The sequence below is a fragment of the Staurois parvus genome, unplaced genomic scaffold (assembly GCF_062004578.1).
Source record: "Staurois parvus isolate SC_StPar_1 unplaced genomic scaffold, SC_StPar_1.0 ptg000318l, whole genome shotgun sequence".
Lineage (NCBI taxonomy): Eukaryota > Metazoa > Chordata > Amphibia > Anura > Ranidae > Staurois > Staurois parvus.
Genome location: NW_028318114.1, coordinates 3,983,024 through 4,007,608, shown reverse-complemented (window position 1 = coordinate 4,007,608; position 24,585 = coordinate 3,983,024). Strand labels below are relative to the sequence as shown.

Genomic DNA, 24,585 nt, shown 5'->3' with positions numbered 1-24,585 from the left:
ATTTGGCCTCCTCTAAGCCAATGGCACACTTTCTGGGGTTGGCGGTAAGACCTGCTTCCCGCAGCGAATCTACGACCGCTTGCAAGAGGGACAAATGAGATTCCCAGTCGGGACTGTGGATGACGACATCGTCCAAATAGGCAGCTGCATATTGGCGATGTGGTCTCAACGTCTTGTCCATCATCCTTTGGAATGATGCAGGAGCCCCATGCAAACCAAACGGCATCCGCTTATACTGAAAGGACCCCTCGGGGGTGGAGAATGCTGTCTTTTCTTTTGCAGCTTCCGTTAAAGGAATCTGCCAATAGCCTTTGGTCAGATCTAAGGTGGTTATGTACCGAGCCGTTCCCAACCTGTCAATGAGCTCATCCACCCGAGGCATCGGGTACGCATCAAACTTAGACACACTGTTCAGTTTCCTGAAATCATTACAGAAACGAATGGTTCGCTCTGGTTTTGGGACCAACACTATGGGACTCGACCACTCACTGTGAGATTCCTCAATCACTCCCAACTCTAACATGTCCTTTATTTCCTTTGCCACCGCTTCCCGCCTGGCCTCGGGTATTCTATAAGGCTTGACATTTACGCGGACCCTGGGCTGGGTAACTATGTCATGCTGTATGACCGTCGTCAGTCCAGGTAGGTGGGAGAAGAAATCTCCATTTTTCCTCACAAACTCCGTAACATCATTTTGTTGGGCTACTGATAAGGTTTCCGTTATAGGTACCTGAGGGGCCGCGGGAACCACGTCCTTTTGGGGGCTTGGTACTGCCAACAAACTTTCCCTGTCTTTCCAAGGTTTTAAGAGATTAACATGATAGATTTGTTCGGGTTTCCTTTTTCCTGGCTGGTAAACTTTATAATTTACTTCCCCCACTTTCTCCCTAATTTCAAAGGGACCTTGCCACTTTGCGAGGAATTTACTTTCCACGGTGGGGACTAGCACCAGCACTCTATCGCCAGGGTTGAAGGTACGGATCCTGGCACCCCGGTTATAAACCCTTCTCTGGACCTCCTGGGCTTGCTCCATGTGTTCCCGAACAAGTGGCATGACAGCTGCGATTCTATCCTGCATCTGTGAGATATGCTCGATGACACTTCTATAGGGCGTGGACTCTGTCTCCCAGGTTTCTTTTGCAACATCTAGCAATCCCCTGGGATGTCTACCATACAGTAATTCAAAAGGTGAATATCCTGTAGATGCCTGAGGTACTTCCCGTATAGCAAACATGAGATATGGTAGCAAAAAATCCCAATTTCTCCCATCTTTGTCCACCACCTTTTTTAACATATTCTTAAGGGTCTTGTTAAACCTTTCCACAAGCCCATCGGTTTGGGGGTAGTAGACCGAGGTACGGAGATGGGAGATTTTGAACAATTTGCATAACTCTTTCATAACTCTAGACATAAATGGCGTGCCCTGATCCGTTAATATCTCCTTTGGAATACCTACACGACTAAACACCCGGACAAGCTCTTTGGCGATATTTTTAGCAGAGGTATTACGCAAGGGGATGGCTTCAGGATACCGGGTGGCATAGTCAAGTATAACCAGTATGTGCTGAAGGACCCGGGCAGACTTTACTACTGGACCCACTAGGTCCATGCCCACTCTTTCAAACGGTACTTCAATTATGGGTAGAGGTACTAGCGGACTGCGAAAATGGGGTGAGGGCGCAGAATATTGACATTCCGGGCATGATTCACAATGCGATTTGATGTCTCCATGTAAGCCTGGCCAGAAGAATCTCTGGGTTATTCTCTCCTTTGTTTTCTCTACACCCAGGTGTCCACCCATTATATGCCCATGGGCTAAATCCAGTACCATCCGGCGAAAGGGTTTGGGGACCACTAACTGTTCTACCACCTCCTCCCCTTGCTTTACCACTTGATAGAGCAAGTTATTGTTAAGAGCCATGTAGGGAAAAGACACCGCTACATCATTTTCCACTGGTTCCCCATCAATCATTTTAATGTTTTCACGGGCTCTATTAAGTGTGGAATCTTTCAGTTGTTCCGTACAAAAATCCTCTTTTCTGACCTCCAGGTCAGGCACCACATTCTGTCCACTCTCACTAGAGCCAGCGATCATCTCTTGTTCTATATCCTCAGTGTCTGGGGTTGGATCCAACTCCTCCTGCTCCCCAGCCATTACAGAGAAAGGGCAAAGATCTACGCCTTCTTCGGACACACCCACAGTTTCCACTTCCACTCGGCAGTCAAAGGAGTCAGGAGTGAGTTCAGGAGTTTCCGGCGTTTCCCCAGCAGGGGGAGCTCGGTCCTCCTGACTCCCCTCCTTATCCCATACCTTCCAGAAATGGGGAAAATCTCTCCCCACTATGGCTTCATGAAGCAGAGAGGGCACCACCCCCACAGAATGGGTCACAGGGCCCCAGGGAGTACCAATCTCCACCACAGCAGTCTGGTAATTACGTGTATCACCATGAATACAAATAACCCCAATCGTGCTAGGGTGTAAGCTGGCAGGGTTTACCAAATCACTCTTAACTAAGGTCACAACACTACCCGAGTCTAGCAGAGCAGTTACTGGCTTTTCATCAATGGCAATCACACACATTTGCTTTTCCATGCGTTTCTGACATGCTGCAGTACATACCACCTGTGCAAAAAGAGACATGCGTTTTCCTAAATAAGCATTTTCACATTGCATAGGTTCATCATTTAAAGGACAGTTTGCAGCAATATGACCTAATGCATGGCAACGATAACATTGTATGTGTTCAGTACTTAGACCTCTAAACGGCTTTGGGGACCTTCCTGACCGATTTGGCCAGTCTCTAGGTCCTAAGCCTACAGTCTCATTATCTGACACAATAGTCTTATAATTTTTCCCTGAGCCTTTGGCCCATGGAACAGTCTTACCGGATCTTCCGGATAGTTTTCCACCCCGAGTGACATTGGGGTACGGCCCAGGTGAATGAAAAAAGTCCTCAGCGGCTGCATATCTCTCCACCAGGTCCACCAGCTCGTTTGCAGATTTAGGGTCTCCACGGCCGACCCACTTCCTCAAAGTGGTAGGGAGTGCATGCAAGTATTGGTCCATGACCACACGCTCCACAATCTGAGGGCCAGACAATACCTCTGGCTGGAGCCACTTTTTGGAGAGATGTATCAAATCGAACATCTGAGATCTGGGTGGTTTGTCAGCCCTGTAATGCCACTGATGCACCCGCTGAGCCCGGACTGCAATGGTGACACCCAGGCGTGCAAGGACCTCAGCCTTCAGTTTTTCATAGTCCTGGGCATCCCCTGGTTCCAGGTCATAATAGGCTTTTTGGGATTCACCTGTCAAAAATGGTGCAAGCAGTCCTGCCCATTGCTCCTTTTTCCATCCTTCCCGAACAGCAACCCTTTCAAAAGTTGTGAGGTAGGCCTCCACATCATCCGCAGGTGTCATCTTCTGCAAAACATAGCTGGCCTGTGCCATTTTCTGCTCCACTGGCAGCGGATCTGCAGATTCCTTCTTTAATTCTATTAGGTGTTGGGCCACCTGCTTAAGGAGCTCTCGGTCTGCTTCTTGGGCCTCCGCAAACTGGCGATTTGTCTCCCGTTGTGCTGCATTGGCCTGCAGCAAGGCTCTTATTATTTCCTCCATCTTCCCACTTGCTCAGGAAGTGCCCGCCAAATCCACCATATGTGGGGTTAGCTCAGGTGGGGGATCTCCTTCCCTGGGACAAAGGTAGACCACACAGCAGGCTTTCATCAAAATCTGACTGGTTGTCAGCTTTATTTAAAAGGTTTGCAGAAAATAAACAAAACATGAAAATAAACCCTTGCCATCCAGGCACTAACTAAACAAAAGGCGTTTCCTCTCTCAGAGGTGAAGGGCTTCTCCCTGTCACCGAAATAGAACAAAAGCAAACCTTTTCTTGTAGGTATAGTACACACACAGCTCTCTCAGAACACCTCTCTGAGTCCCAGGCCACAAGCAACTCCTTGCTCCAGCCCTGCCTTATTTATACCACCTGTTGGTGGTCATCAGTGGAGCCCAAGCTCTGGTCCGGACCCACCTGCTTAACTGTGGCCCCGAAAACCCGGAGTGGACTCCACCTAAACGGTCAGGTATGAGCATATGCGAGGTGACACATAGCGTCCCTCTATCACCTCGCCGTTCATCCTGTCACAATATATATATATATGAACAATTGTAGCACATACTTTTTGATTTCCAATTAATAATATTATTATTGTTACATGATAGAATCAAATGGCAACAGTTTTCAACAATTTACATTGTATTAGGCCAAAAGTAAAATGCAGATCAATTTCAAATAATCACACATTTGATATTTTAAAAGAAGCGATATCAATCTTAAATCTTAACCCTCAAGAGATACATACAGTATACCACTTGATGTCCTGCCACACATAAAGTGGAATATACAATACAGTATTCCTAAAAATATATAGCAACCAGCCCAGTGGACAAGTTTATTGCAAACTCTATTGCGGGAATTAAAAAAAAAACTTACCAGACACTTTTTTGCCACTATGGCCTTTTAAAATGCCCTGCACCAAATAAAAAAAAATCCTTGCCTCCTGTTTCAGTAACTTTATCAACACCTGCAGCAGATTTGGGTAGTTCTTAATAGTGCTTTGTTTATAGAAATGTTTTAATACACCAAATTCAAACATAATTACCTCCAGTGCCACCGCTACCCTCTCCCTATTACTAGTTATTAAAGAAGAACTCCAGGATAGGCAAAAAAAATCACCCATTAGTACACCCCCTACCCAAAACGCTAAACAGATAATAAAAGAAAATCCTTACCAGATAGCGGAAAATTCTAAATTAATTTTCATGGCCTCATCTCTGTAATTCAAAAGATAACAGCCTCTGCTCTGGAGTAACAGCAAGGATTACATCATATCCTCTCCTTTCTCTCTCTGCAGTGAAAGAAAACTACAGTTCCCATCAACCACAGGAAATTGTAGTGAATGTGGGCGGGTACACTAGGCCTTTACATGTTGAATGTGTCTGAGGGTCTCGGTCTGCCCACCACTGCAAATGAGGCTGAATTACATTACTGCTTCCTGGAGAAAGAACTACAGAAGAGATGTGACAAGACCAGTGGCTGGGAGTATAGGAGGCATAGCAGCCACTGATCTTACAAACAGGAAAACAAAGAGAATTAACGGTTTTATTTAAAAATGAATAGGCTATTTCAATGCAACTACTGAGTAAAACAGGAGATGGCTGACATATTCAGTGAAGGCAGGAAATCAGTAACAAAGATGTATAAAGAAGTTTTTGTTCAGAGTTCTGCTTAAAGGATGCTGTCAGCCTTTACAGCCAACAGCCCCCTAGAAATTAATATCAATCCTACAGTGGGTGGAGCCTAATACACTAGCCAATAGCATGCTGTAAATTGGCTAACGATCCACACAATCTCTGCTTAAAATCACAAGGGGAGTAGACCTGATAGGGAATTAGTTTCTGTGAAATCCTCATCAGACTCTGTCCCCAGATGCAAAACTCCCCCACTATACTGTCTGTGTGACAGGTGCACTGGCAAGAGTGCCTCAGTGCTTCAGTGTGCCTCCACACAGGTTTACAACGGGTACATAATTCTGTCATCTGCACCAACATTTTTCATGTGGAGGCATGTTCTAAAGATTGTTGTAGAGACACTTTATGAATTCCCCACTATGTGTCCAAAATTTGTACTGAAGAAAAAGACACAATACTTACCAAAGGTTACAAAATGAAGTGTAAATCAAAATCTATGTTCGGTCCTATTGGCTAAATGGTATTAAAATCCATTTTAGGAGTAACTTAGGATCTTCCCCCTCCCCCTCTCCTCAACTTTAAAAGAGAGTCAACAGCCATTATTTTAAAATGAGCAAATGCATGTCTATGTGTAACAAAGTGTCTTGCAAGTGGCAAGTCAATTAGTCTGTCCCTAATAGAATACTTATGATTGATGATTTTATCTTTTAGCTTCTGCGTAATTTCACCCACATAGCAAAATCCACATGGACATTTTATCATGTATTATTGTACCACTATGTACTGATTACATATGAGCTTTGACAGATCAAATGTTGTGTCATGCAAACAAGATATCCTTTATGAGGGTGGTTAAAAACTTTGCTTTTATCATGCATTTGCTATGAATATAGGAGAGACACAGAAACAAGCTCATTCTTTTGAAACCCAAGAAAGTAGTTTTACCCAATGGGCTAGAACGTCTGGCCTGATTATATAAAATGTTACCCATATTATCATATACCTGGTTTCAGAGGCATAATTAGAACCTTCAGGGCCCTGGTGCAAGAAATCATGAAGGGCCCCCTCGACCTATGGTCCCTGGGCCCTTTCCACTGATCCAGAGGTCCATTATTCCCATTGCGTGGCCCTTTATTATAGTTCTGCAGCGGGACCCCTTGCTGTCGTCTTTAGGTGGGTTGCCACCTTTTCTTCAAGCCAAACCCAAAGACTTTAGCAGCGCAGAGCAATTTTTTTTTTTTAGTATACACTGTATGTATATATATATATATATATATATATAGTGATTAAATAACAATTGTAATTGCATTTAATCCCCCACCTTACATTAGAGTCTATAGAGTTCCCTCTTTATATCTGAATCCACAGAGTTTCGCTTTACATCTGAATATAAAGAGTTTACTATTTACATCTGAATCCACAGAGCTCCCCATTACATCTGAACTTGCAGAGTTTCCATTTACATCTTAATTCACAGTCACAATTCACTCACCATTGATGAAGGCTTTGGCAGGCTGTATACTTCCTCCACTATCTAGTTAAAGGCTGCTGGGCTTTCCCACCACCCATCCCCTTTTTGAGGCACAGTGAGGCCAGGGATTAGAATGTGGGCAGGCATATACAGTAGGAGAGGGGGTGGGAGAAAGAGGAGCAGTTCCTGCTCTCTCTCTCCTCTGCCATCCATGCAATGGGGAGGCTGTCAGTGCTGGGCCTGGGCAGTGTGAGAGAGAGTGTAATAGACATGCTCTGCTTACAACTGAATCCAGCAACCATGGAGCCACAGTACGGGCTTCTGGAGCCTTCCCAAAGTGGTGGAACTCCAGGGCCCAGTTGCAAGTGCGACCCTGGTAGTTCTGCCACTGCCTAGTTGACATCAAGCTGAAAAGAGGGCTTATCTTGTGCCTCTTTTCTAACAAGCTTGTAGTGGTAACAGGAGATGTCAGGATGTGGCATGAGAGCCAATGTTGCAGGCAGCACTGAGTGTCCAATGTGAGGGACAGACAACTGTGGACTAGAAGGTCTGAGCATGGCAGAACCCGATCAGAAGTTAGGAGTGTAGGAAGGATGCAAACTGGAGATTGTCAACAACCAGGCAGTGAGGTACCAAATCAGAAGGCAGGAAACAGTGTCCAAAACAGTCATAATAGTCACAATAGGTAGACAAGGATCCAGAGACAGATCAAAAGCAAGCCAGGTTGTATATAGGAAGACAGAAGTAGCAAATCAAGTCTTAGGTTAATCAGGAATTAGCTGAGGATGAATGGTCCATGTCACATTCTTTATATTGGGCATTAACAGCAATAAGTGTTGAACATGCGCACTGATGCATTTCTGGCAGTAACCCTATGCAAAGGAACACACATGCACTGGTCTTCTGTCCTAGACATTACTGGACATTCCTTACACCTTCAAAAAAAGTGCATAGGTAAAACATTACAGTCAGGAACCATGGGTTATTATTCTACACAAATATGCCGATATTTGTTATACATACACTGTACAAATTCTTATTTGAGGCTAATTTATACTGAGATGGCAGTGCATTTAAATTTCACAAAGAACACGGTCCAAAATCAATAGATCTTTCCAATATCAGCTGATGATTTACCTGACACACAGCTCAAACTCAGCAATTTAATGGAATATCCCCTCTCCTTTAGTTTGTCTTTCATTTTCTGTAACCTGTTATTACACTTCACAGAGTCACCTACAATTCTAGTTACCTACTTAGGTGCTCTAGCGATAAACTTAAAAGTTTTATAGAGATGAAAATCTTTACCATTTTTTCCTGTCAATGGGTTATTATACATGTCACTAACCAGGCTACCCCCACCAATCAAGATCTGTGTGCTTAAAATGCAACCTCTTCATGACTCATCTGAATACTAAAACCCTATACCATACTTTTAATTTTGTAATCATTACAGGGACTCATCACCATCTTGGACTGTGAACATATAATCTATTTATTAAAGCTATGCATTACAACATTGCTAATAGAATTAATTCATGCAAAATAACTTTTCATAGGCAATAGCATATGGCAAAATCACATATGAACCCATCATGGCTTTGCATGTCTTTAAGGTCTCATGCACTCTGGGCATTTGATTTTCTCCTCTGAACACCAGAGCTCCTGGCAATAGAAAAGCTGATTAAAAAATGTGCCTAAAGCAACGTATTGCACACACATTTAGGTGCTTTAAGAATTTGGGACTTAATGGATTTTCAATGGCCAGAATATTAATTTATTAATAATTTTTAATTTATTCTATTAAATTATTCTCAAGAGCTAGACCCATCTAGCTTTTAGGTGCATTTAAATTTATTTGCACCCTTTTGGGAGCATCTAGCTTTTTTTCTGCTCAAAAACTCTCCTGAATGCACTGGTGATAGTTTTTGTTTCATCCTGTAAAAGCTCCTCTACCAGTAGTCATGTAAAAGCTTACATGTGCATGGACACATAGGCTAACATACAGGTACTTTTACAGGCTTAAAAAAAGACAAACGCCTGCAAAAGCAGCTTTTCTTGAAGCCTATTGTTCATGTGGCTCAAGAAGTAGTCATCCAGAAATATGAAAGTGGTTTCCAAACTTGATCACAACAAAGTGAAAATGAACTTCAGTTGTACACCAGAAAACCAATCTAACTTTCTAAACAACTCCATTATTTCACAGACCAATATCATGGTTAATCAAGGTAGATAAACTCGAAATATCCTAAGTATCCAACATGGCAAAGTGAATAGTATCTTTTGAATTTACTGGTGCAGACCAAAGGGATCATTCTTTTACAATAAAATGCACCAATACTGCTTTAACTCTAGTCACTATCGAATGACCTGAGGGATTCAAGGGTTCCTTATGTATATATATATATATATATATATATATAGATATAGATATAGATATATTACCTAAAATAGATTTAAACCCTACAACTTAAATCTCCTACAAGCTTTCACAGTAGTGTAATTCAAAAGTTGCTTTCATTCTTTTTTACATCTGCAGCTTAAAAGAAAAAAAAAAACAATGAAGGCCCCTGTCTGGGCACTTTCTGTTATGTAGAGTGACAATGGTCTCTTTGCTTCTGCACGGCCACTTTGTCACATGCACATCTGGTGGGCACTACAAACAGTCATGGTGACACACATTGCACAGTCATGATCCACTGTTGTTGCCATTAGCAAACTGGTCCAAAGTAAGGATTTGTAGCTGATGTTGGAGTTATTGCATGTAAACATGAAGTGGTTGTAAAGAGGCTGGAGACGATCATCAGCAGTGTGATGCAAAAAAAATAATTAAAAATGGTGCAAATTTATATTGTAAAAAAAATACCAATTGATAATAATGCACAGCGCTTTAACAACTTAAAGTCATTCAGTTGAATTTTGATACACTTTCAGTGTGAAAAATATAGTACATTTTATTGCATATATACCTTCTGGATGATTTAAAGTCTGTAATGCACCAGATACTGTATTGCTGAGTCAATAGCTGCAAACAAATCATTTTTCATCAGAGTGACAAATAGTAGGCTTTTACTCACATTTACAAATGTTCAGCAGAGCACAGAAAGCTGATGTTGCAGGCTTCTGTTAGATGGGATGAATTGGTATAAGAATTCATGCTGTGTTCCCATCTCTACTCCTCTGCTTTTACCCATGATTTTGAAGGATACATAAATTCTTACTGGCAGATGGATTTCCCTTTCTTTTGCTTTGATTATTTCATATTGTAGCTGAAATTGGAGTAGTCATATAAGCCTTCGAAATGGACACTTTTGTATTTACAAGTTCGAGTCCTATAGACTTGCATTAAGTCGAAGTTCGCGGTCGAACATTCATTTGGTTCAAATGTTCGACTGCAAACCAAACACGGGGGTGTTTGTCCGATCACTAATGACTCATTGTATCTTCTCATTGAGAGTACTATTCATAGCCTGCTTCTAGCTTTATAGGAAGTTAGATACTGCCTTATGGGTAAAGGTTTTGTTTAATATACAACCTCTCCAGTGACATAAACTCGGCTTACACTAAACTCCTCTGCATCTTCTCCCACCTCTCCCTTTCCCCTTGTCCTCCACCCTAGCCCTCTCCCCACCTATTCTCCCTTCCCATGACCATAACACCAAATTTGCTTTATATGCAGAGAGTCTACCACCCTTAGGATTTAAATGCGGGTTTTCCTACCAGAATATAATTTGCCTTTATGACTGTGCTATGCAATACTTACTTGGTTATTATTTTAAAAATGTGCTTTTCTGTTTTGTTATTTGACTATAACTGTTATGAAGGCTGTGGCCATTCTCCTTGCTTACATTTTTTGTCTGCATCCTTTGTGTTGCACGTGTTATCATGCTGGTGCCCCTCCTTTTCTTCTGCGCTCCACCACACCATAACATAATATTCTCCTTGATATTTCTCCCCTGATTTTTTTCTTTATTAGCATTTTTATTTTGCCATGCTAGATAATTATTTCCCTCTCTTATGCTCTGCCCCCCTTTTTTTGTTTGCAGATTGCTATCTATTTGGACCTAGCTAGTCTTCTTTTCCACACAGTGGGGAACTTTTTTTTACCCTAATTAAAATCAAAGAAAAACCACAGCACCTCGTCCATGAATAATGTATACATGAAAAATAGGAGAGAACCCCGCTCCTTAAAAATAGGACTTTATAGGTGCAAGGTCATTCAGACACTATACAGTTGCTTGAGATACAACCACTGAAGATTTTATTACAAATATGAAGCTTAAAAGTGTCACATACAAATTTTGGTAAAAAACATACAAGACATGATGTTCAGTAAATCTTACAGGTTAAAGGTTCCAACCAATTGAATATACTGTGTGATAAAACCCAACATGTTTCACCCATTGGGCTTCCTCAGGGGATATGGTTGTATCACACACATATCCTTCAGATCAAGGACCAGCTTGTCTACATAGTAGGAAGATAACAACCAATTGTCACCAAATGGTTCAATAGGTCCACCCACAAATAAAGGTGGGGAGCAATATTCAGTGTGCTGCAGGAGGGGCGCACAAAGCTGAAACCTGATATTTATCCTAAGTGGGATTCCCAACTCCCAAAGGTAATAAATGCCTGATGTAAATAGACAACATCCCACAAAGGGATGAATAGCCTATGATCAATATAGGTTTTACTCCAATGCTTCAGTCACAAATCGACAACAAAGCATCCCACCACCACCATGGTTACTTTAGAACTATCAGGTACCTGGTGATGGAGGCGAATGGAGAGAGGGCTTCCCTTGCGGCTAAGTTCCAGACTCCCCTGAGAGTGGGACAGCTGGAGTCAGCCCCAAAGTGGCACAGGTCGCCTGTAGGAGTGCTTGTTGGTGGTCCACCCAGGAGCACGGCTGATGCACGGAGATGAGGTCTGCAGACAGGTGGCGCCTGTGCGAGGTATGCAAGCCCTTCCGGGAATAGAGGATTACTGGATAGCCAGTTCAAGCCAAGGTCAGGTACCAGGTGGGAATCAGAGCAGACGTAGTCAGATGGGATACCCGAGGTCATGCACAGGGGAGCGAGAGAGAGTATCCGTTAGCCAAGCCGAGATCAGATCAGGGGTTAAGCAGAGTAGAAAGGTCAAAGAACAAGCCGAGTCAGTATCAGGAAGTCACAGGTCACGATAACACAGGAAACAGGAACCAGGAACAAGGTACGGGGAGCTAGAGATCATCCAGCAACTTGAGGGAGTGAAGAGCCTCTGTGCGCAACTATGCGCCAGTGCGCATGTGCGACGCGTCCGTGCGCCAATGTGCATGGATCTTCGCCACCTTGTATTTCCGTGGCCATGTAGGGTACTGTCAGAAATGTCCGGTCTTCCAGGACTTCTGCCGTGGATAGGACCCTGACAAGAACACTATATAATGTCCCAGTGCTTGAGATCACTTTCATGGATACACGCTCAACATGATTCTCATTTGGCCAGCCCTCACCCCCTAATAGGGCCTATGAAAGGGGCCATTCAACAGACTTAGCCCCATAAAGATGTTCTGACCTCCGACATTTTTAGGAGGGGCAAACTGCTCTCGCTGGCAAGTATGAATGCTAATATTGCCCCTCATTCCATTCCCCGCTGGACATTCATGCAAATCTAACACATTTTATCTAGAAGAGAGACGGCAGAATTTTGGATCAGACCTCTTACTGCCCTTGAGACTGTAGCAGAAAGCACCCTCAAAGAGACCTCATATCTACTCAGTACATGTCTTTATTCGAAGACTTTCAGTATTTGCTAGCTGTCAGGGTTCCCAGGTGTGACCAGAGGTATGTGACTGATGCAGGGAAACGCAGACTTCAGATATGTGATAAACAATATAATTTATTAACACTAACAATACAAACATAAACGCAGTGCAATACTAAAACATAATACAGTGCAAACAAACCAAACCAACCACCCACAGATAACAGTACTTACAAGCAAGCGTCGTCAGGCAGGCCGGGTCAATATCAATGGGGCAGGTAGGTACAGGGGGAGCAAGCGGAGATTGGTCGGGGTCACAGGCCAGGTTCAGCAGGTAGCAAGCAGCGTAGTACAGAGGGTCAGGCAGAGGGATGGTCGGGGTCACAAGCCAGGGATCAGAACAGGTAGCAAGCAGCGTGGTACAGAGGGTCAGGCAGAGGGATGGTCAGGAGCGAGCCGGGATCAGAGCAGGAGAAGTCAGCAGCGGTTCAGATCAGGCAGGGTCAGCAAAGGAACAGAAACAGGATGCAGGACAGATACAGGGCCCAGGACAAACACAACACCAAGGCAGAGTCTGCAAGTCTGGCCATCCCTTAAATACACCAGTATCATCAGTTCCAGGTGTTAGCTGGCTGAAAGGTTGAGTCTCTGATTGCTGGGAGCACCCGCTGGCCATCCCTGGTACTGCAGATCAAAAGGCAGGTGAGTCCCACCATTGCTGGCCAGTCCATTCCTGACACTAGCAATTCATGTAAATGTTGGAACCATGATTTGGAGGTGCAGATAACTAACTTAGAATGGGAAACCATTTGTACCTACATACACAAGGGCTCCATGATTGCCTCTATCCAGCAATGCAGATACAAAACACTAACCAGGTGGTATGGAACTCCTTTTTAAGCAAATTCTCACCACAACTCTCTGATAAATGTTGGAGATGTGAGGAAAATTAAGGGACGATACTTCATGTGTGGTGGACATGCTCCAAGATTCATTTATTCTGGAAAATGGTACATGAAGCTATCCTAGGTGTCACCTCTGATGACATTATTTTTTCACGTACCCAATACCATCTTCATTACACCTCCATTGCTCAGAAATGCTACGTCAAGTCTTTAGCAATGTTCATGAGAAACACTGCCAGACAATGTATTCCCTGCCATTCAACTAAAGTTCTGACGATAGGAGAAAGGTTCCACAGAATAGATAAAATGGAAGAAATTTAGGAACTTGTTAGTATTTATCTATATATACTGTATATATATATATATATTTTTTTTTTTTTCTTTTCTTTTCTACCTGCAAGCCTGCCTCTTATGTATCCATATGCCCTTTTTCGGTCTGGCCTCAGCCTTCACATAACTAATTTTGATCCTGTCCAGGATTTCCTTATACAGGACTAATGTTACCCTCTTTTTTTTCTTTATAGTATATCTATCATTCATCTGATTGATCTTTCTTATGTTATAAAAATGTTCCATGTACATGCTAAGTCAAGATTCTTGTTAACATGTTCTAGTGTTAAAATTCTGCAGCAGACATCTTTGTTACGCCTGCATAAGTCATTTTTGAGACCATGACAATGTATACATTGCTTTGTATTATGCCTTTTTCAATAAAACCTTCATGAAACAAGCAAACAAAAAAAGAATAAAGGCATTTCACCAATATAAGAAATATTAGAACTTTGCAGTTATATAATTCTCACTCAAGAAGAAACACACTTCTCAGTACTTAATCACCCAAAATATTTAATAGGAACTAAAACCAATATTACTTTAACTCCTTTGCTTCAACAAAATGAAGGCTAACTATGTTTATACATAATAAATGAGTTTTGATCTTCATCATACTTATAAAGTCCCAGAAAACAGATTTTTAATTCTCCAGGGCTATGTAGTTGGTCGCAGTCTTACAGTAGTGAGTGCTTATGCCTCTAATAAAGCACAAGCACCATTTTTACTTTTTTTTTAAATTTTATAGATTGCTATCACTCACTTAAATGTTGGTGGTTACTTTCATAAAACTTTCTTTAGTCAGGTACAAACCTTCACACCCTCATGAAAGCAATGCCAAACTAGATAAAAATGTTTGCACTCCCATACTACTGGCTAATTCCCCTAATAATGATATTTACATATTTCTATCTATGGTCTGACCATCATATTAACAGACTATCACACTTCAAGAAACATCTAAAATTTTAGATGAACATTTTAATGTGAATACTTTCAGTTTGGAGAGCACATGCTCAGGGGTCACTTTGTTAGTGTTGCAGCTGCAAAGAATAAATAACCTACTGCCTCAATCGGTTCTTTATCAAAGGAGAATGATTAGCTTTATAGGGCCTATATTCAAAGTCGTTCTTCAGCCCCTGAACAGAAAATTACAAAGAGACATTTAGCCCTAGACACCTTGTTAATGGAAACAAATAAAACAGCTTTAAAATAGTCTAAATCCAATTTTCTCTTGCATGGTAACTAGCTACTTCTATGCTCGCTCGCAAACTAAGTCACTCCCTAAAATTGTCTTATATATACAAGTTTTAAAAATGTACAGCACAATTTTCTAGTTTTGATGATGTTTAGACCTTTTTTTAAAAAAATCTGCTGTCTTAACCTACAGCCCCAGTTATAATAGCTGCTCTTATTTGGTTCAAAAACATTTCCCTTCCAACACACAACTTGTAGCATCCCATTAAAGCTCCCTGTTCTGCCACAGAAATTCTAGATATCACTGAATCTTTAAAATATAGTGCTGTTACACTTAGGAAAAGATATTCATGAAACTTTGATAAGTAAACGCTGCAGTCCTAATTTTTGAACAAATAACACAAAAACAAACAAAATACCATGTGGACCACGCATAAATTAAGTGCATTAAATTTGACAATATATGAGTAATATTGCTTCACATATACAAAGAGAATAATTGTAACATTCAGTCCCACTTTGGAAAAATAAAGTGCCCAGGTGTTGAATATCAGTTGGTGCACTCCGTGCAGAAATGCCATGTGCTCCTCTGTGCTCAATCGGTGCCCCACATGGATGTGCACTCACCGTTAGCCATGGACCACCTATCTCTAGGTTGGTCTTAAGCACCTGATAAGGGACTAGCCCAATGCATGATGGCAAGAATGGCACCAATATGTAGGAAGTTCTTTACAGAACACGTCAGTCATTTTATATCTACTGACCTTCCTCTTTTTGGTTACTAGGGCAGCTCTAATTAAAAAGGAATGCATCCAACCAGTGTTCAGATTGTTAATGCCAGAAACAGCAAGAGAAACTCATGTGCACTACAAAACATTTGTATAATATGTTTACGGGGGGGGGGGGGCTAAATCTGTGCACTCAGAATCTGATGTAGTTGTGCATGGTAGCCAATCAGCTTCTAACTTCAGCTTGTTCAATTGAGCTTTGACAATAAAAACTGGAAGCTGATTAATTTCTGCACAGAACTACACCCGATTTTGCACTCTCTAGTTTTAGTATATCTCTCCCTTAATGTCAAGTGAAACATGCCCATTTATGTTTATCATCTTCTGTTGATTAACATTCCCTCAAAATGTTTGTTTTAGAGGGTCTCCAGTCTGTTTGATTACAATTTAGATTAAATGAAATCACATTATGGCCACTGTTGACCAGAATTCCCCTATATAAACATTTGTAATACATTTTGTTTCCTTTGGAATTAACAGATTCAACAGCGCGATGTTTCTAGTTTGACTTTCATATACTGCCACATAAGTTGCCTGTAACACATTTAATGTAGTATTAATCCCCAAACCAATTATTTATTATATTGCAGCTTAAAAAAAATCTTAGATGTGATGGTTGTGTTCATTTTATTTTTCATGCTTTCTTCTGTTTTCATTTGGTGGTCTGGACAGTAAGTGTTGTTTTTTGAGAGAAACCATTTAACACTGACAGGGGTGCTTACAATAATCAGCTTTTTTATGTATGTATAATTTTTATCCCAAAAGGAAAAAAAAAACGATTTGCTTTAACTGATTATAAAGTATTGACTGGTATTTGAATTCAGTTTGTCAGTGCATTTAAATCTGCTCATACGTCTAACACTCCCCTCTCCCCAGACTAACAATGTTGCAATCCAAATGTGACCCCTGTGCTCCTTCATCCAGAGTGGGGGGCATTGTAATAAAGGATGTGTGTTACTGACCAGATCACCAGGTGAAAACAAAGAGTAAAAGCCTAAAAAATACACTGTGCTAGTGAATACCATTTTGTTTTAATAAAACTGGCAAAAAAGGCATTTAGGGTGCTTGTCTTGGGGTGTTTATACAGCTTGTTATTGCAGAAAGTAACTATTTCTTGTAGAGTGTCTCCAAAATACTTCAGGGCTAAGCTATATGAGTGACTATTATTTCTTGCTACTAAGAGATTCAACCACTTTCTGGCAATCACCTCTTTATTCTGGAGCTACACAGCAAAATTTAATTTCCTCATTTGTGTTATTAAACTCTCTAAGGTCAAAGAATACATTAGGGCAAAAAGAAATATGCATCACATCTGTGCAATACATCCACATTTCCATATGTCTTATTTCTTAATAGACCCTACCAGTACAGGGCTGATGTGCCAGACAAGCACTCAACTCCATAGACCTGTTGTGGGTTGATAACATACAGTATTTTTGAGGACTGAATGGTGTGCCTATCACTAAACTACTGAACCACCCTTAAGCAGGCCATAGATTTGGAAAAAATCTTGCGATTTTTCTTCGGGATAAACGAAAAATCGGTTGGTCATAGAGCCAATTAGACAACCAATTACAATGAAAATCGGCGGAAAAATTCTTTGTAATTGTTACCTCTGCAGGAAATGATGCCGTTTTTTGGACGGAAATGCTGTCGTATTTTTGGCGGAAATGATGTCGTTTGGTGACCTTTTTTTCCCTCCCTCTTTTCGTAATCTGCCATCAAGACATCAGCAACATGTCGTCCCTACGAATTTTCTTCATCTTATGAAAATGCCCAAAATGAACCGCAAACAAAAACTGGCCCTTATAATGTTAGGTGTGTTAGCACTGGAGGATACTTGTATTGTCATATATGTACACAATGTACAGTGAACAATTTTTTATGGTAAAAAAAGCTGTTATATTTTTTATAATTGTTATAATGAATAAAAAATAATATATAAATAAATAAATAGTGCGGCGCTCTAAATAAATATTTAGATAAAAATCAATATGTGACCAAATAAATATGTGACCAATTCATATAGTGAAATCCCTGAAATATTTCCAACCAAAATGACATAAAATAAATAATTAGCTACCTATCATCTATACCTCAAGTGGTCTTTAAATACAATTAATCTAGTGTCTAAAAATCATGCTTGTACATAGAAAACATTACATAAAGTGACCATATATAAATGTATCCTATACAAAGTGAACAGAGTGCTAAAGTGCCAAAAAAAGTGCAAAAAACATATATTTCAATTTATAAATAATCCATGAAACACACAGTCCATCAGGTGATAAATATAATCATGCGATGTGTGGTGATAGAAAATTGGTGATTTGTGCCAAACTCCTCTCCTACAGGTGGCTAAATTGCCTCCTCACCTCCTCCCGGTGACCCCTAAGGGCCAGCAGGCTTGCAGGATCACCCTGGATCCTTAATCCACAAAAGACCAGCAGCTTTTCTCCTTCTTTAAATCCCTTTTGTGAGACTCCTGTTTCTCTCACTCTCAGCCAGGATGTTTCTAAAGAACAATGGCTCACCAGTCCAGTGAGCCAAGAAAGAAAATGCCCTCCTAAATAATGCTATAATAATAATATATATATAATAATAATAATATAATTATACTAATAATGCCTAGATAATGCCCTCCTAATAAAAAATAATGCTTTTGATACTGTCTACCTACATGTGTCAATAAAGCTTTGCTGCTTTAAAAGTATATTGCTGTTATTTTGTAAATATATATATATATCCAGAAAGTGTTATAGGTATTAATTATGCTATAAATTCTTTTAATTATGGGCTAATTAAGCACAACAAAATAAGCATAGTGGATGCATGTTATTTCTGTACATCAAACACAAAGGTTACAACACAGAAATACATGACATGACGTTCTGTTTACATACTACAACTTTTGACCTTTCTCGCGGAAAAGAAATTTAGTTCCTTGAGAAACTTCCAGGTCATAACACATGCGCATTAATTTGTCGTTTAGAAATTCGGGGAATATTACCATCAATGGGATGAAATTCGGTCGTTTTTATAAATTTACCAGCAGGACCGATAATCAAAAAGACAAAAAACCGAAAATCTGCAGACAAAATTACCCATACACGACAAGAATATCGGCGGAGTGTAATGTCGTCCGAAAAATCGCAGGATTTTTTACAAATCTATGGCCTGCATTATTCTCAGATCTTTTCAACATAAAGGCTGTACATTTTATACCCTGAGATAAAAACTAGTAGGTCTGTATTTTCAGATAGCACAGGAAAGGTGCAGAGGCCACTGGACCACTGTTAATTTCTGACAAGATCAACAGGTTTTTTGCACTTATCCAAAAATATATGACAACATGCTTCCCATAGTATATTAGGTCTCAATCACACAGGTGCTTACACCTGTAGTCCATGAATGAGCTGTATCTTTACCCCGGTTCACATATATGTGGCCGTGCAGGCCGCATTTTGCATTTGCAGAAGAGCCTATTCATTTAAAGGACTCCCGTGCCCCGTGACACTCAGGGAAGAAGTCCCTGCACTTCTTCTGAAAACGCAGCCCGCACAGGAACCTCAGTTCCCAATATGGTTGCATTTTCCAATGTGCGCAGCGTGCCATTAGAAATAATGGCACCCGCCCGCTGGTCTGTATTTCTCTGTGCGGGTGGTGCAGCTGTACGGATTTTTGTGCGGATCCGCAGTGGCACCACCTGCACATATGTGAACCAGGCTTAAGCCACAGGAGTCATCAGGTGCTGCATGCTGAGTTCCTATTTATGTCTATAGGAACTCAGCTACTGCACATACACAGCCACTCATCCTAATTTGACAGTTATGTGGGTGCAGGTTAGTATCCCTGAATGCAGATAGTGTGTATTCAGGGCACTCAACTACATCCCCATGTCTGTCAAATTGGGACAAGCAGTTGTGTAAATGCAGCTGATGTGTTACCATAGACATGAATAGGCTTCTGAATGCAGCACCTGCAGGCTCCAGCTGCTATATGACACAATGAAATCACTGACTATGAGTATAACCACTCATGTAAATGAGACCTAACAGGCGGAAAGTGAGAAAAATGAAGTTCATTGTTAAGGTTTATGTATACTTCAGTTGCTAGGGGTAGTAATTGATCACTAAACAAATTAAATTAGTGGCTCCTTATGGCATAAGCTACGCACGTGGCACAAAATAGCACGTCTCAAACTTACACAGTCGTACAATGCTTCAATCATGTGCTGTTGATCTCTACAAGATAATAACCTCATACTTCCTTATACTCACATTCATACCTGACTTCACCTTATTCAGTTCATTTAGTTCTGATACAGATTTGAATGCTTTGTTTACCTCCATTGGCCTTTGATATTTCACTGTGAAATGATCACATCATATCTGCTTTAGTAGATGGAAAAGTTCTAACAAAGTTTTCCTCACTTTTCTGTACAAAACATTTACAGCCCACACACTAACTTTTGCTTTCTTTTCATAGTCATTTGTGAAAGATTATATGATCTCTATTACAAGACTGCTGCTGGGACTGGACACCACGCCGGGGTCTGGATTTCTTTGTTCTGTAAGTTCGAAATTACATGGCTAAAAGGCTATTATAGGATTATATCCTGTGACTTGGAAAAAAAAAAAACAACAGGTTGTCTTTTTTTAGTTCTAAATCCTCAGACTTCTGTATGGTATAGTGTGGCTGAAAGAAAATGCAGAGGAAGGAACGTTTCTTAAATCGTTTATAGAAATCAATATGGGAAAAACAGGCTTTCTTACCCTGAATGAGAAACTAAATGTATTCTTGCAGATAAACATTGGCAAATATATTCTGCGATAATTGAATTGTTCATGAATTTACAATAATTAAAGAAGAATTCCAGGTACGGATAATTGTACGTATTGACCCATCTTGGACCAATGTAACTATGCATATACCATACCTGTGGCATTCCTCTAGAACAGGGTTCTCCAAACTTTCTAAGCAAAGGGCCAGTTTACTGTCCTACATACTTTAGGGGGGCCGGACCAGAAAATGTCTCAGCGTCAGTGGGAGTAAACCATGCCCCATCTTTGGTGTTAGTGAGAGGAATTGTGCCCCATCAATGGTGTCATTGGGAGAAATTGTGCCCCAACATTGATGTCATTGGTCCTCATACTTGGTATCATTGGGATGAATTATGCCCCATTGTTGGTCTCATTTGTGGGAATTGTGCCCCATCGTTGGTATTCATTGGTGTCAGTGGATTAAATAGTGCCCCAAGGGCCAGATAAAAGCAAGCAAAGGGCCGCATCCAGCCCCCGGGCCACAATTTGGAAACCACTGCTCTAGAAGCTGGAAATCATTGTAGGGGACAGCACTACTCTAGTGATTTCCATTTGTTTCCAGGTCCCATTCCAAGCTCTGCCCTGTTGCTTTGTGACACTTGAGGGTGCCCACTCAGCACCGACACCTTTCAGACACCTTTTATGATCAGTTTTTGCTTTTTGAGTTTCTCACAGTTTTCTTTGCAGGGCGCTTTTTGTGCCCTTTTATTTAGGGCGTGTTAGTCCTATTATGTTGAATACATCATTTATGTTCACTTGTTGCTTCTTGTGCACGTTGTTTTCATCACAATCCATGTTGCACTTAGTTTGGTCTGGTTTCAGGCCTTTACATTTTTATGTATTATTTATGATGCATTTATAGTTTCATGCATTTATAATTTCATGTACTTTGTATGGTTAGTTTTGCACATATTTTTTGCCATTTGATTTTGGCACAGTTTTCTTTGCACAGTGTTTTTTGTGCACTTTTATTTAGAACGTGTTAGTCCTATTATGTTGAATACAATATTTAAGTTCACTTGTTGACTATTGTTCACGTTGTATTTCATCACAATCTATGTTGCACTTAGTTTGGTCTGGGTTCAGGCCTTTACAGTTTTATGTATTATTTATGTTCGCTTACTGATTATTACTCACATTGTCTTTGTCACAGTTCATATTGCATCTAATTAGGTCTGGATTCAGGCTTTTATACTTATCACCTCTGTTTTGGGGTTATTTTTTCTGTCTCCCCACACTTTGAATTATTGTGTCCTTAGTACTATTAATATTAGCACAACACTATTTTATTTGTTTTGTTACCTTTCAGAGATCGCTTTGCATTTTCTCAATGACTGTAAAGCATTTTCTGTTTGGATGGGGTGAAGAGTTGTGGAGGTTCTATCAGGCTGTCCACTATGTCCAATTAGAAAATGATTTATATTAATTGAGAAATGCAAAATATTCTCTGAATGGCACTTATGCCAAGCTGGACCAATATAATTATGTCAAAATACCCGTACCTGGATTTCTTCTTTAATGTTTGAATTTTTTGCATTCTTTTTTTTTCTCTCCTTTAGACATTAAGAATATACAGGTGAAACTCGAAAAATTAGAATATCGTGCAAAAGTTCATTTATTTCAGTAATGCTACTTAAAAGGTGAAACTAATATATGAGATAGACTCATTACATGCAAAGTAAGATAGTCCAAGCCGTGATTTGTCATAATTGTGATGATTATGGCTTACAGCTCATGAAAACCCCAAATCCACAATCTCAGAAAATTAGAATATTGTGAAAAGGTGCAATATTCTAGGCTCAAAGTGTCCCACTCTAATCAGCTAATTAAGCCATAACACCTGCAAAGGGTTCCTGAGCCTTTAAATGGTCTCTCAGTCTGATTCAGTAGGAATCACAATCATGGGAAAGACTGCTGACCTGACAGTTGTCAGTTTTCTGAGATTGTGGATTTGGGGTTTTCATGAGCTGTAAGCCATAATCATCACAATTATGACAAATCATGGTTTGAACTATCTTGCTTGCATGTAATGAGTCTATCTCATATATTAATTTCACCTTTTCAGTTGTATTACTGAAATAAATGAACTTTTGTACGATATTCTAATTTTTCGAGTTTCACTTGTATAGGACCACTAACATGAATCCTCCATGCCTGGAACTCCTCTGGGATCTGGTCACTCTCCCCGCAATCGTCTCCCCTCAGATACAGGCTTACTGGTAATGGACATCCTCTACAAATGGATATGTAAATTGTGGCCAATTAACACTTCTTGGATATGTCTGTATTAGTTTCCATTTTAGGCTCCCTTTCTTCTATTTTCATCCTTTTATCTGGCCAGCAAGTCAGTTTTTCAGAAGCCCAAGCTCTCTAGCAAAATGTATCCTTTAGGCTCTTTGTCTGCCTCCCACAGGCAGTCTTCATACACAACTCTGTCCAGACAGCTAGCAGTTCCTTGCTGCGCTGGCTCCCGCCCAGGGGCGGACTGACAATTCATGGGGCCCCCGGGCAATAGGGGATCATGGGGCCCCTGTGTCCTTGCCCAAACTCAAAAAAGCCTATGAAAAAGGTACCAGGGGCATCTTATGGGGCCCCCTACTGACCCTCGGGCCCTCAGTCAGTGCCCGAGTTTCCAAATGGTCAGTCCGCCCCTGCTCCCGCCTCTCTCCTAGGTGGTGCTCTCCTGGACAATGACCTCCTGTCTTCCAAGGTGGAGGAATTTATGGTGTTTTTTCACCACATTGGACACCGTGATTCACTATATGGTGGCTTTTTCTATATTTAAGCAAATGCATATGAAGCTTCATGCATTATTTGTGTTATTTGTTTTTTTGTGTGAGCACATTATATGTTTTTTGTATTGAAGTGTCACGCATGTCATTGTAAGTGTGTTTATATTGTTTTGGCAGTAATCTGTGAGAGTGGGGAACTTTTTATACATTTAGTGCATTTTGGGGTCAGTTAGCACCTGAACACCATTTATTGTTTAGTCCTTTTGGATTTTTCACTTTCTGATCCATTTTAGGATCATTTGGAGCACATCATGATTGTAATCTCATTTGGACTTGTTTTTCCACATTTATGACCCAGGAGGATCATATCACACACATGGTGGTGTGAGTGTTGTTAACATTTATTGGATGTGTATGATTGTATATTTTATTTTTTGTGTATGGTTATTCACATCATCATTTAACCTCTTCATATAGGTAGCACCTGAGAGGTTCCTTTCACTTTGCATGTTTTTTCACCTATTATGATATATGGTATGTTGTTGTCATATTAAGCATATACTGTATTGGGGGATTTGCAATTGTATGTTTCACATTTTTGGTATTAGTATTAGCGCTACATTTCTTTTTCTGCATATTTGTCACAGATCATTGGGTATATGATTAGATGTTGGCAGCTGTACGTATTTATTTATATTTATTTTTATTTCATTCACATTGGTTTTATAAGGAATTAGATATGAACGCAGGAGGTTTTTCAATTATTTTCTATAATTAACATATTCCTCCTGCAGCTGCTGAAAGCCGGAAGGAGGGAAAGGAGGAGAAGCTGGATTTCAGCAATTGCAGGAGGAAAATGGAGAGGATTGGTTTCTCAATATCTCAATATTCTGTAAAACAGAATGTGACAGAGAGACTGCACGGACCCCCTGGAGCATGGGTGGAGTTGCCATTGCAACCCCTGGTGCTACACCAGTGCTTGGGGGATGTGGTACTGTTAGAGAAATAGATGCTCAATTAATAATCTATTGCTCAGTTTATAATCATTTATGCTTGCTTATAAAGGGTTACTTGAGAAACTGTATTTTTTAAATATATGCTAACTACAAGTCATTTTCTTGTATGAAACTGCAGAGTGTGATAGAAACATTTCTATGTATCAAATCTACAAGGCTGAAATGCATGTCTTTGGTTTCCACCTGTTAGATTAAGAAACATGTTATTATTTAGAAAAACCTGCAAGCTTGCTAAAATACTTCCTTGTATGAGCATGCAAAAATTACCTTTTCATTAAGAATCTGTAAGATTAGCTACACCTTCTTCTAGGATTTGACCAATAAAGG

The 24,585-nt window shown here is 40.5% G+C and overlaps 1 protein-coding gene across 2 annotated transcripts in view; it reads left to right on the top strand.

The window, feature by feature from the left end:
* Positions 1-24,585, top strand: part of LOC149457498 (potassium channel subfamily T member 2) — a 1,188,731-nt gene that overhangs the window by 1,094,388 nt on the left and 69,758 nt on the right. For both annotated transcript variants that reach the window (XM_089683639.1, XM_089683638.1), the window contains exon 24: positions 20,176-20,259. In XM_089683639.1, coding sequence (XP_089539765.1) covers positions 20,176-20,259 — 84 coding nt within the window. The remainder of the gene's footprint in view (positions 1-20,175; positions 20,260-24,585) is intronic.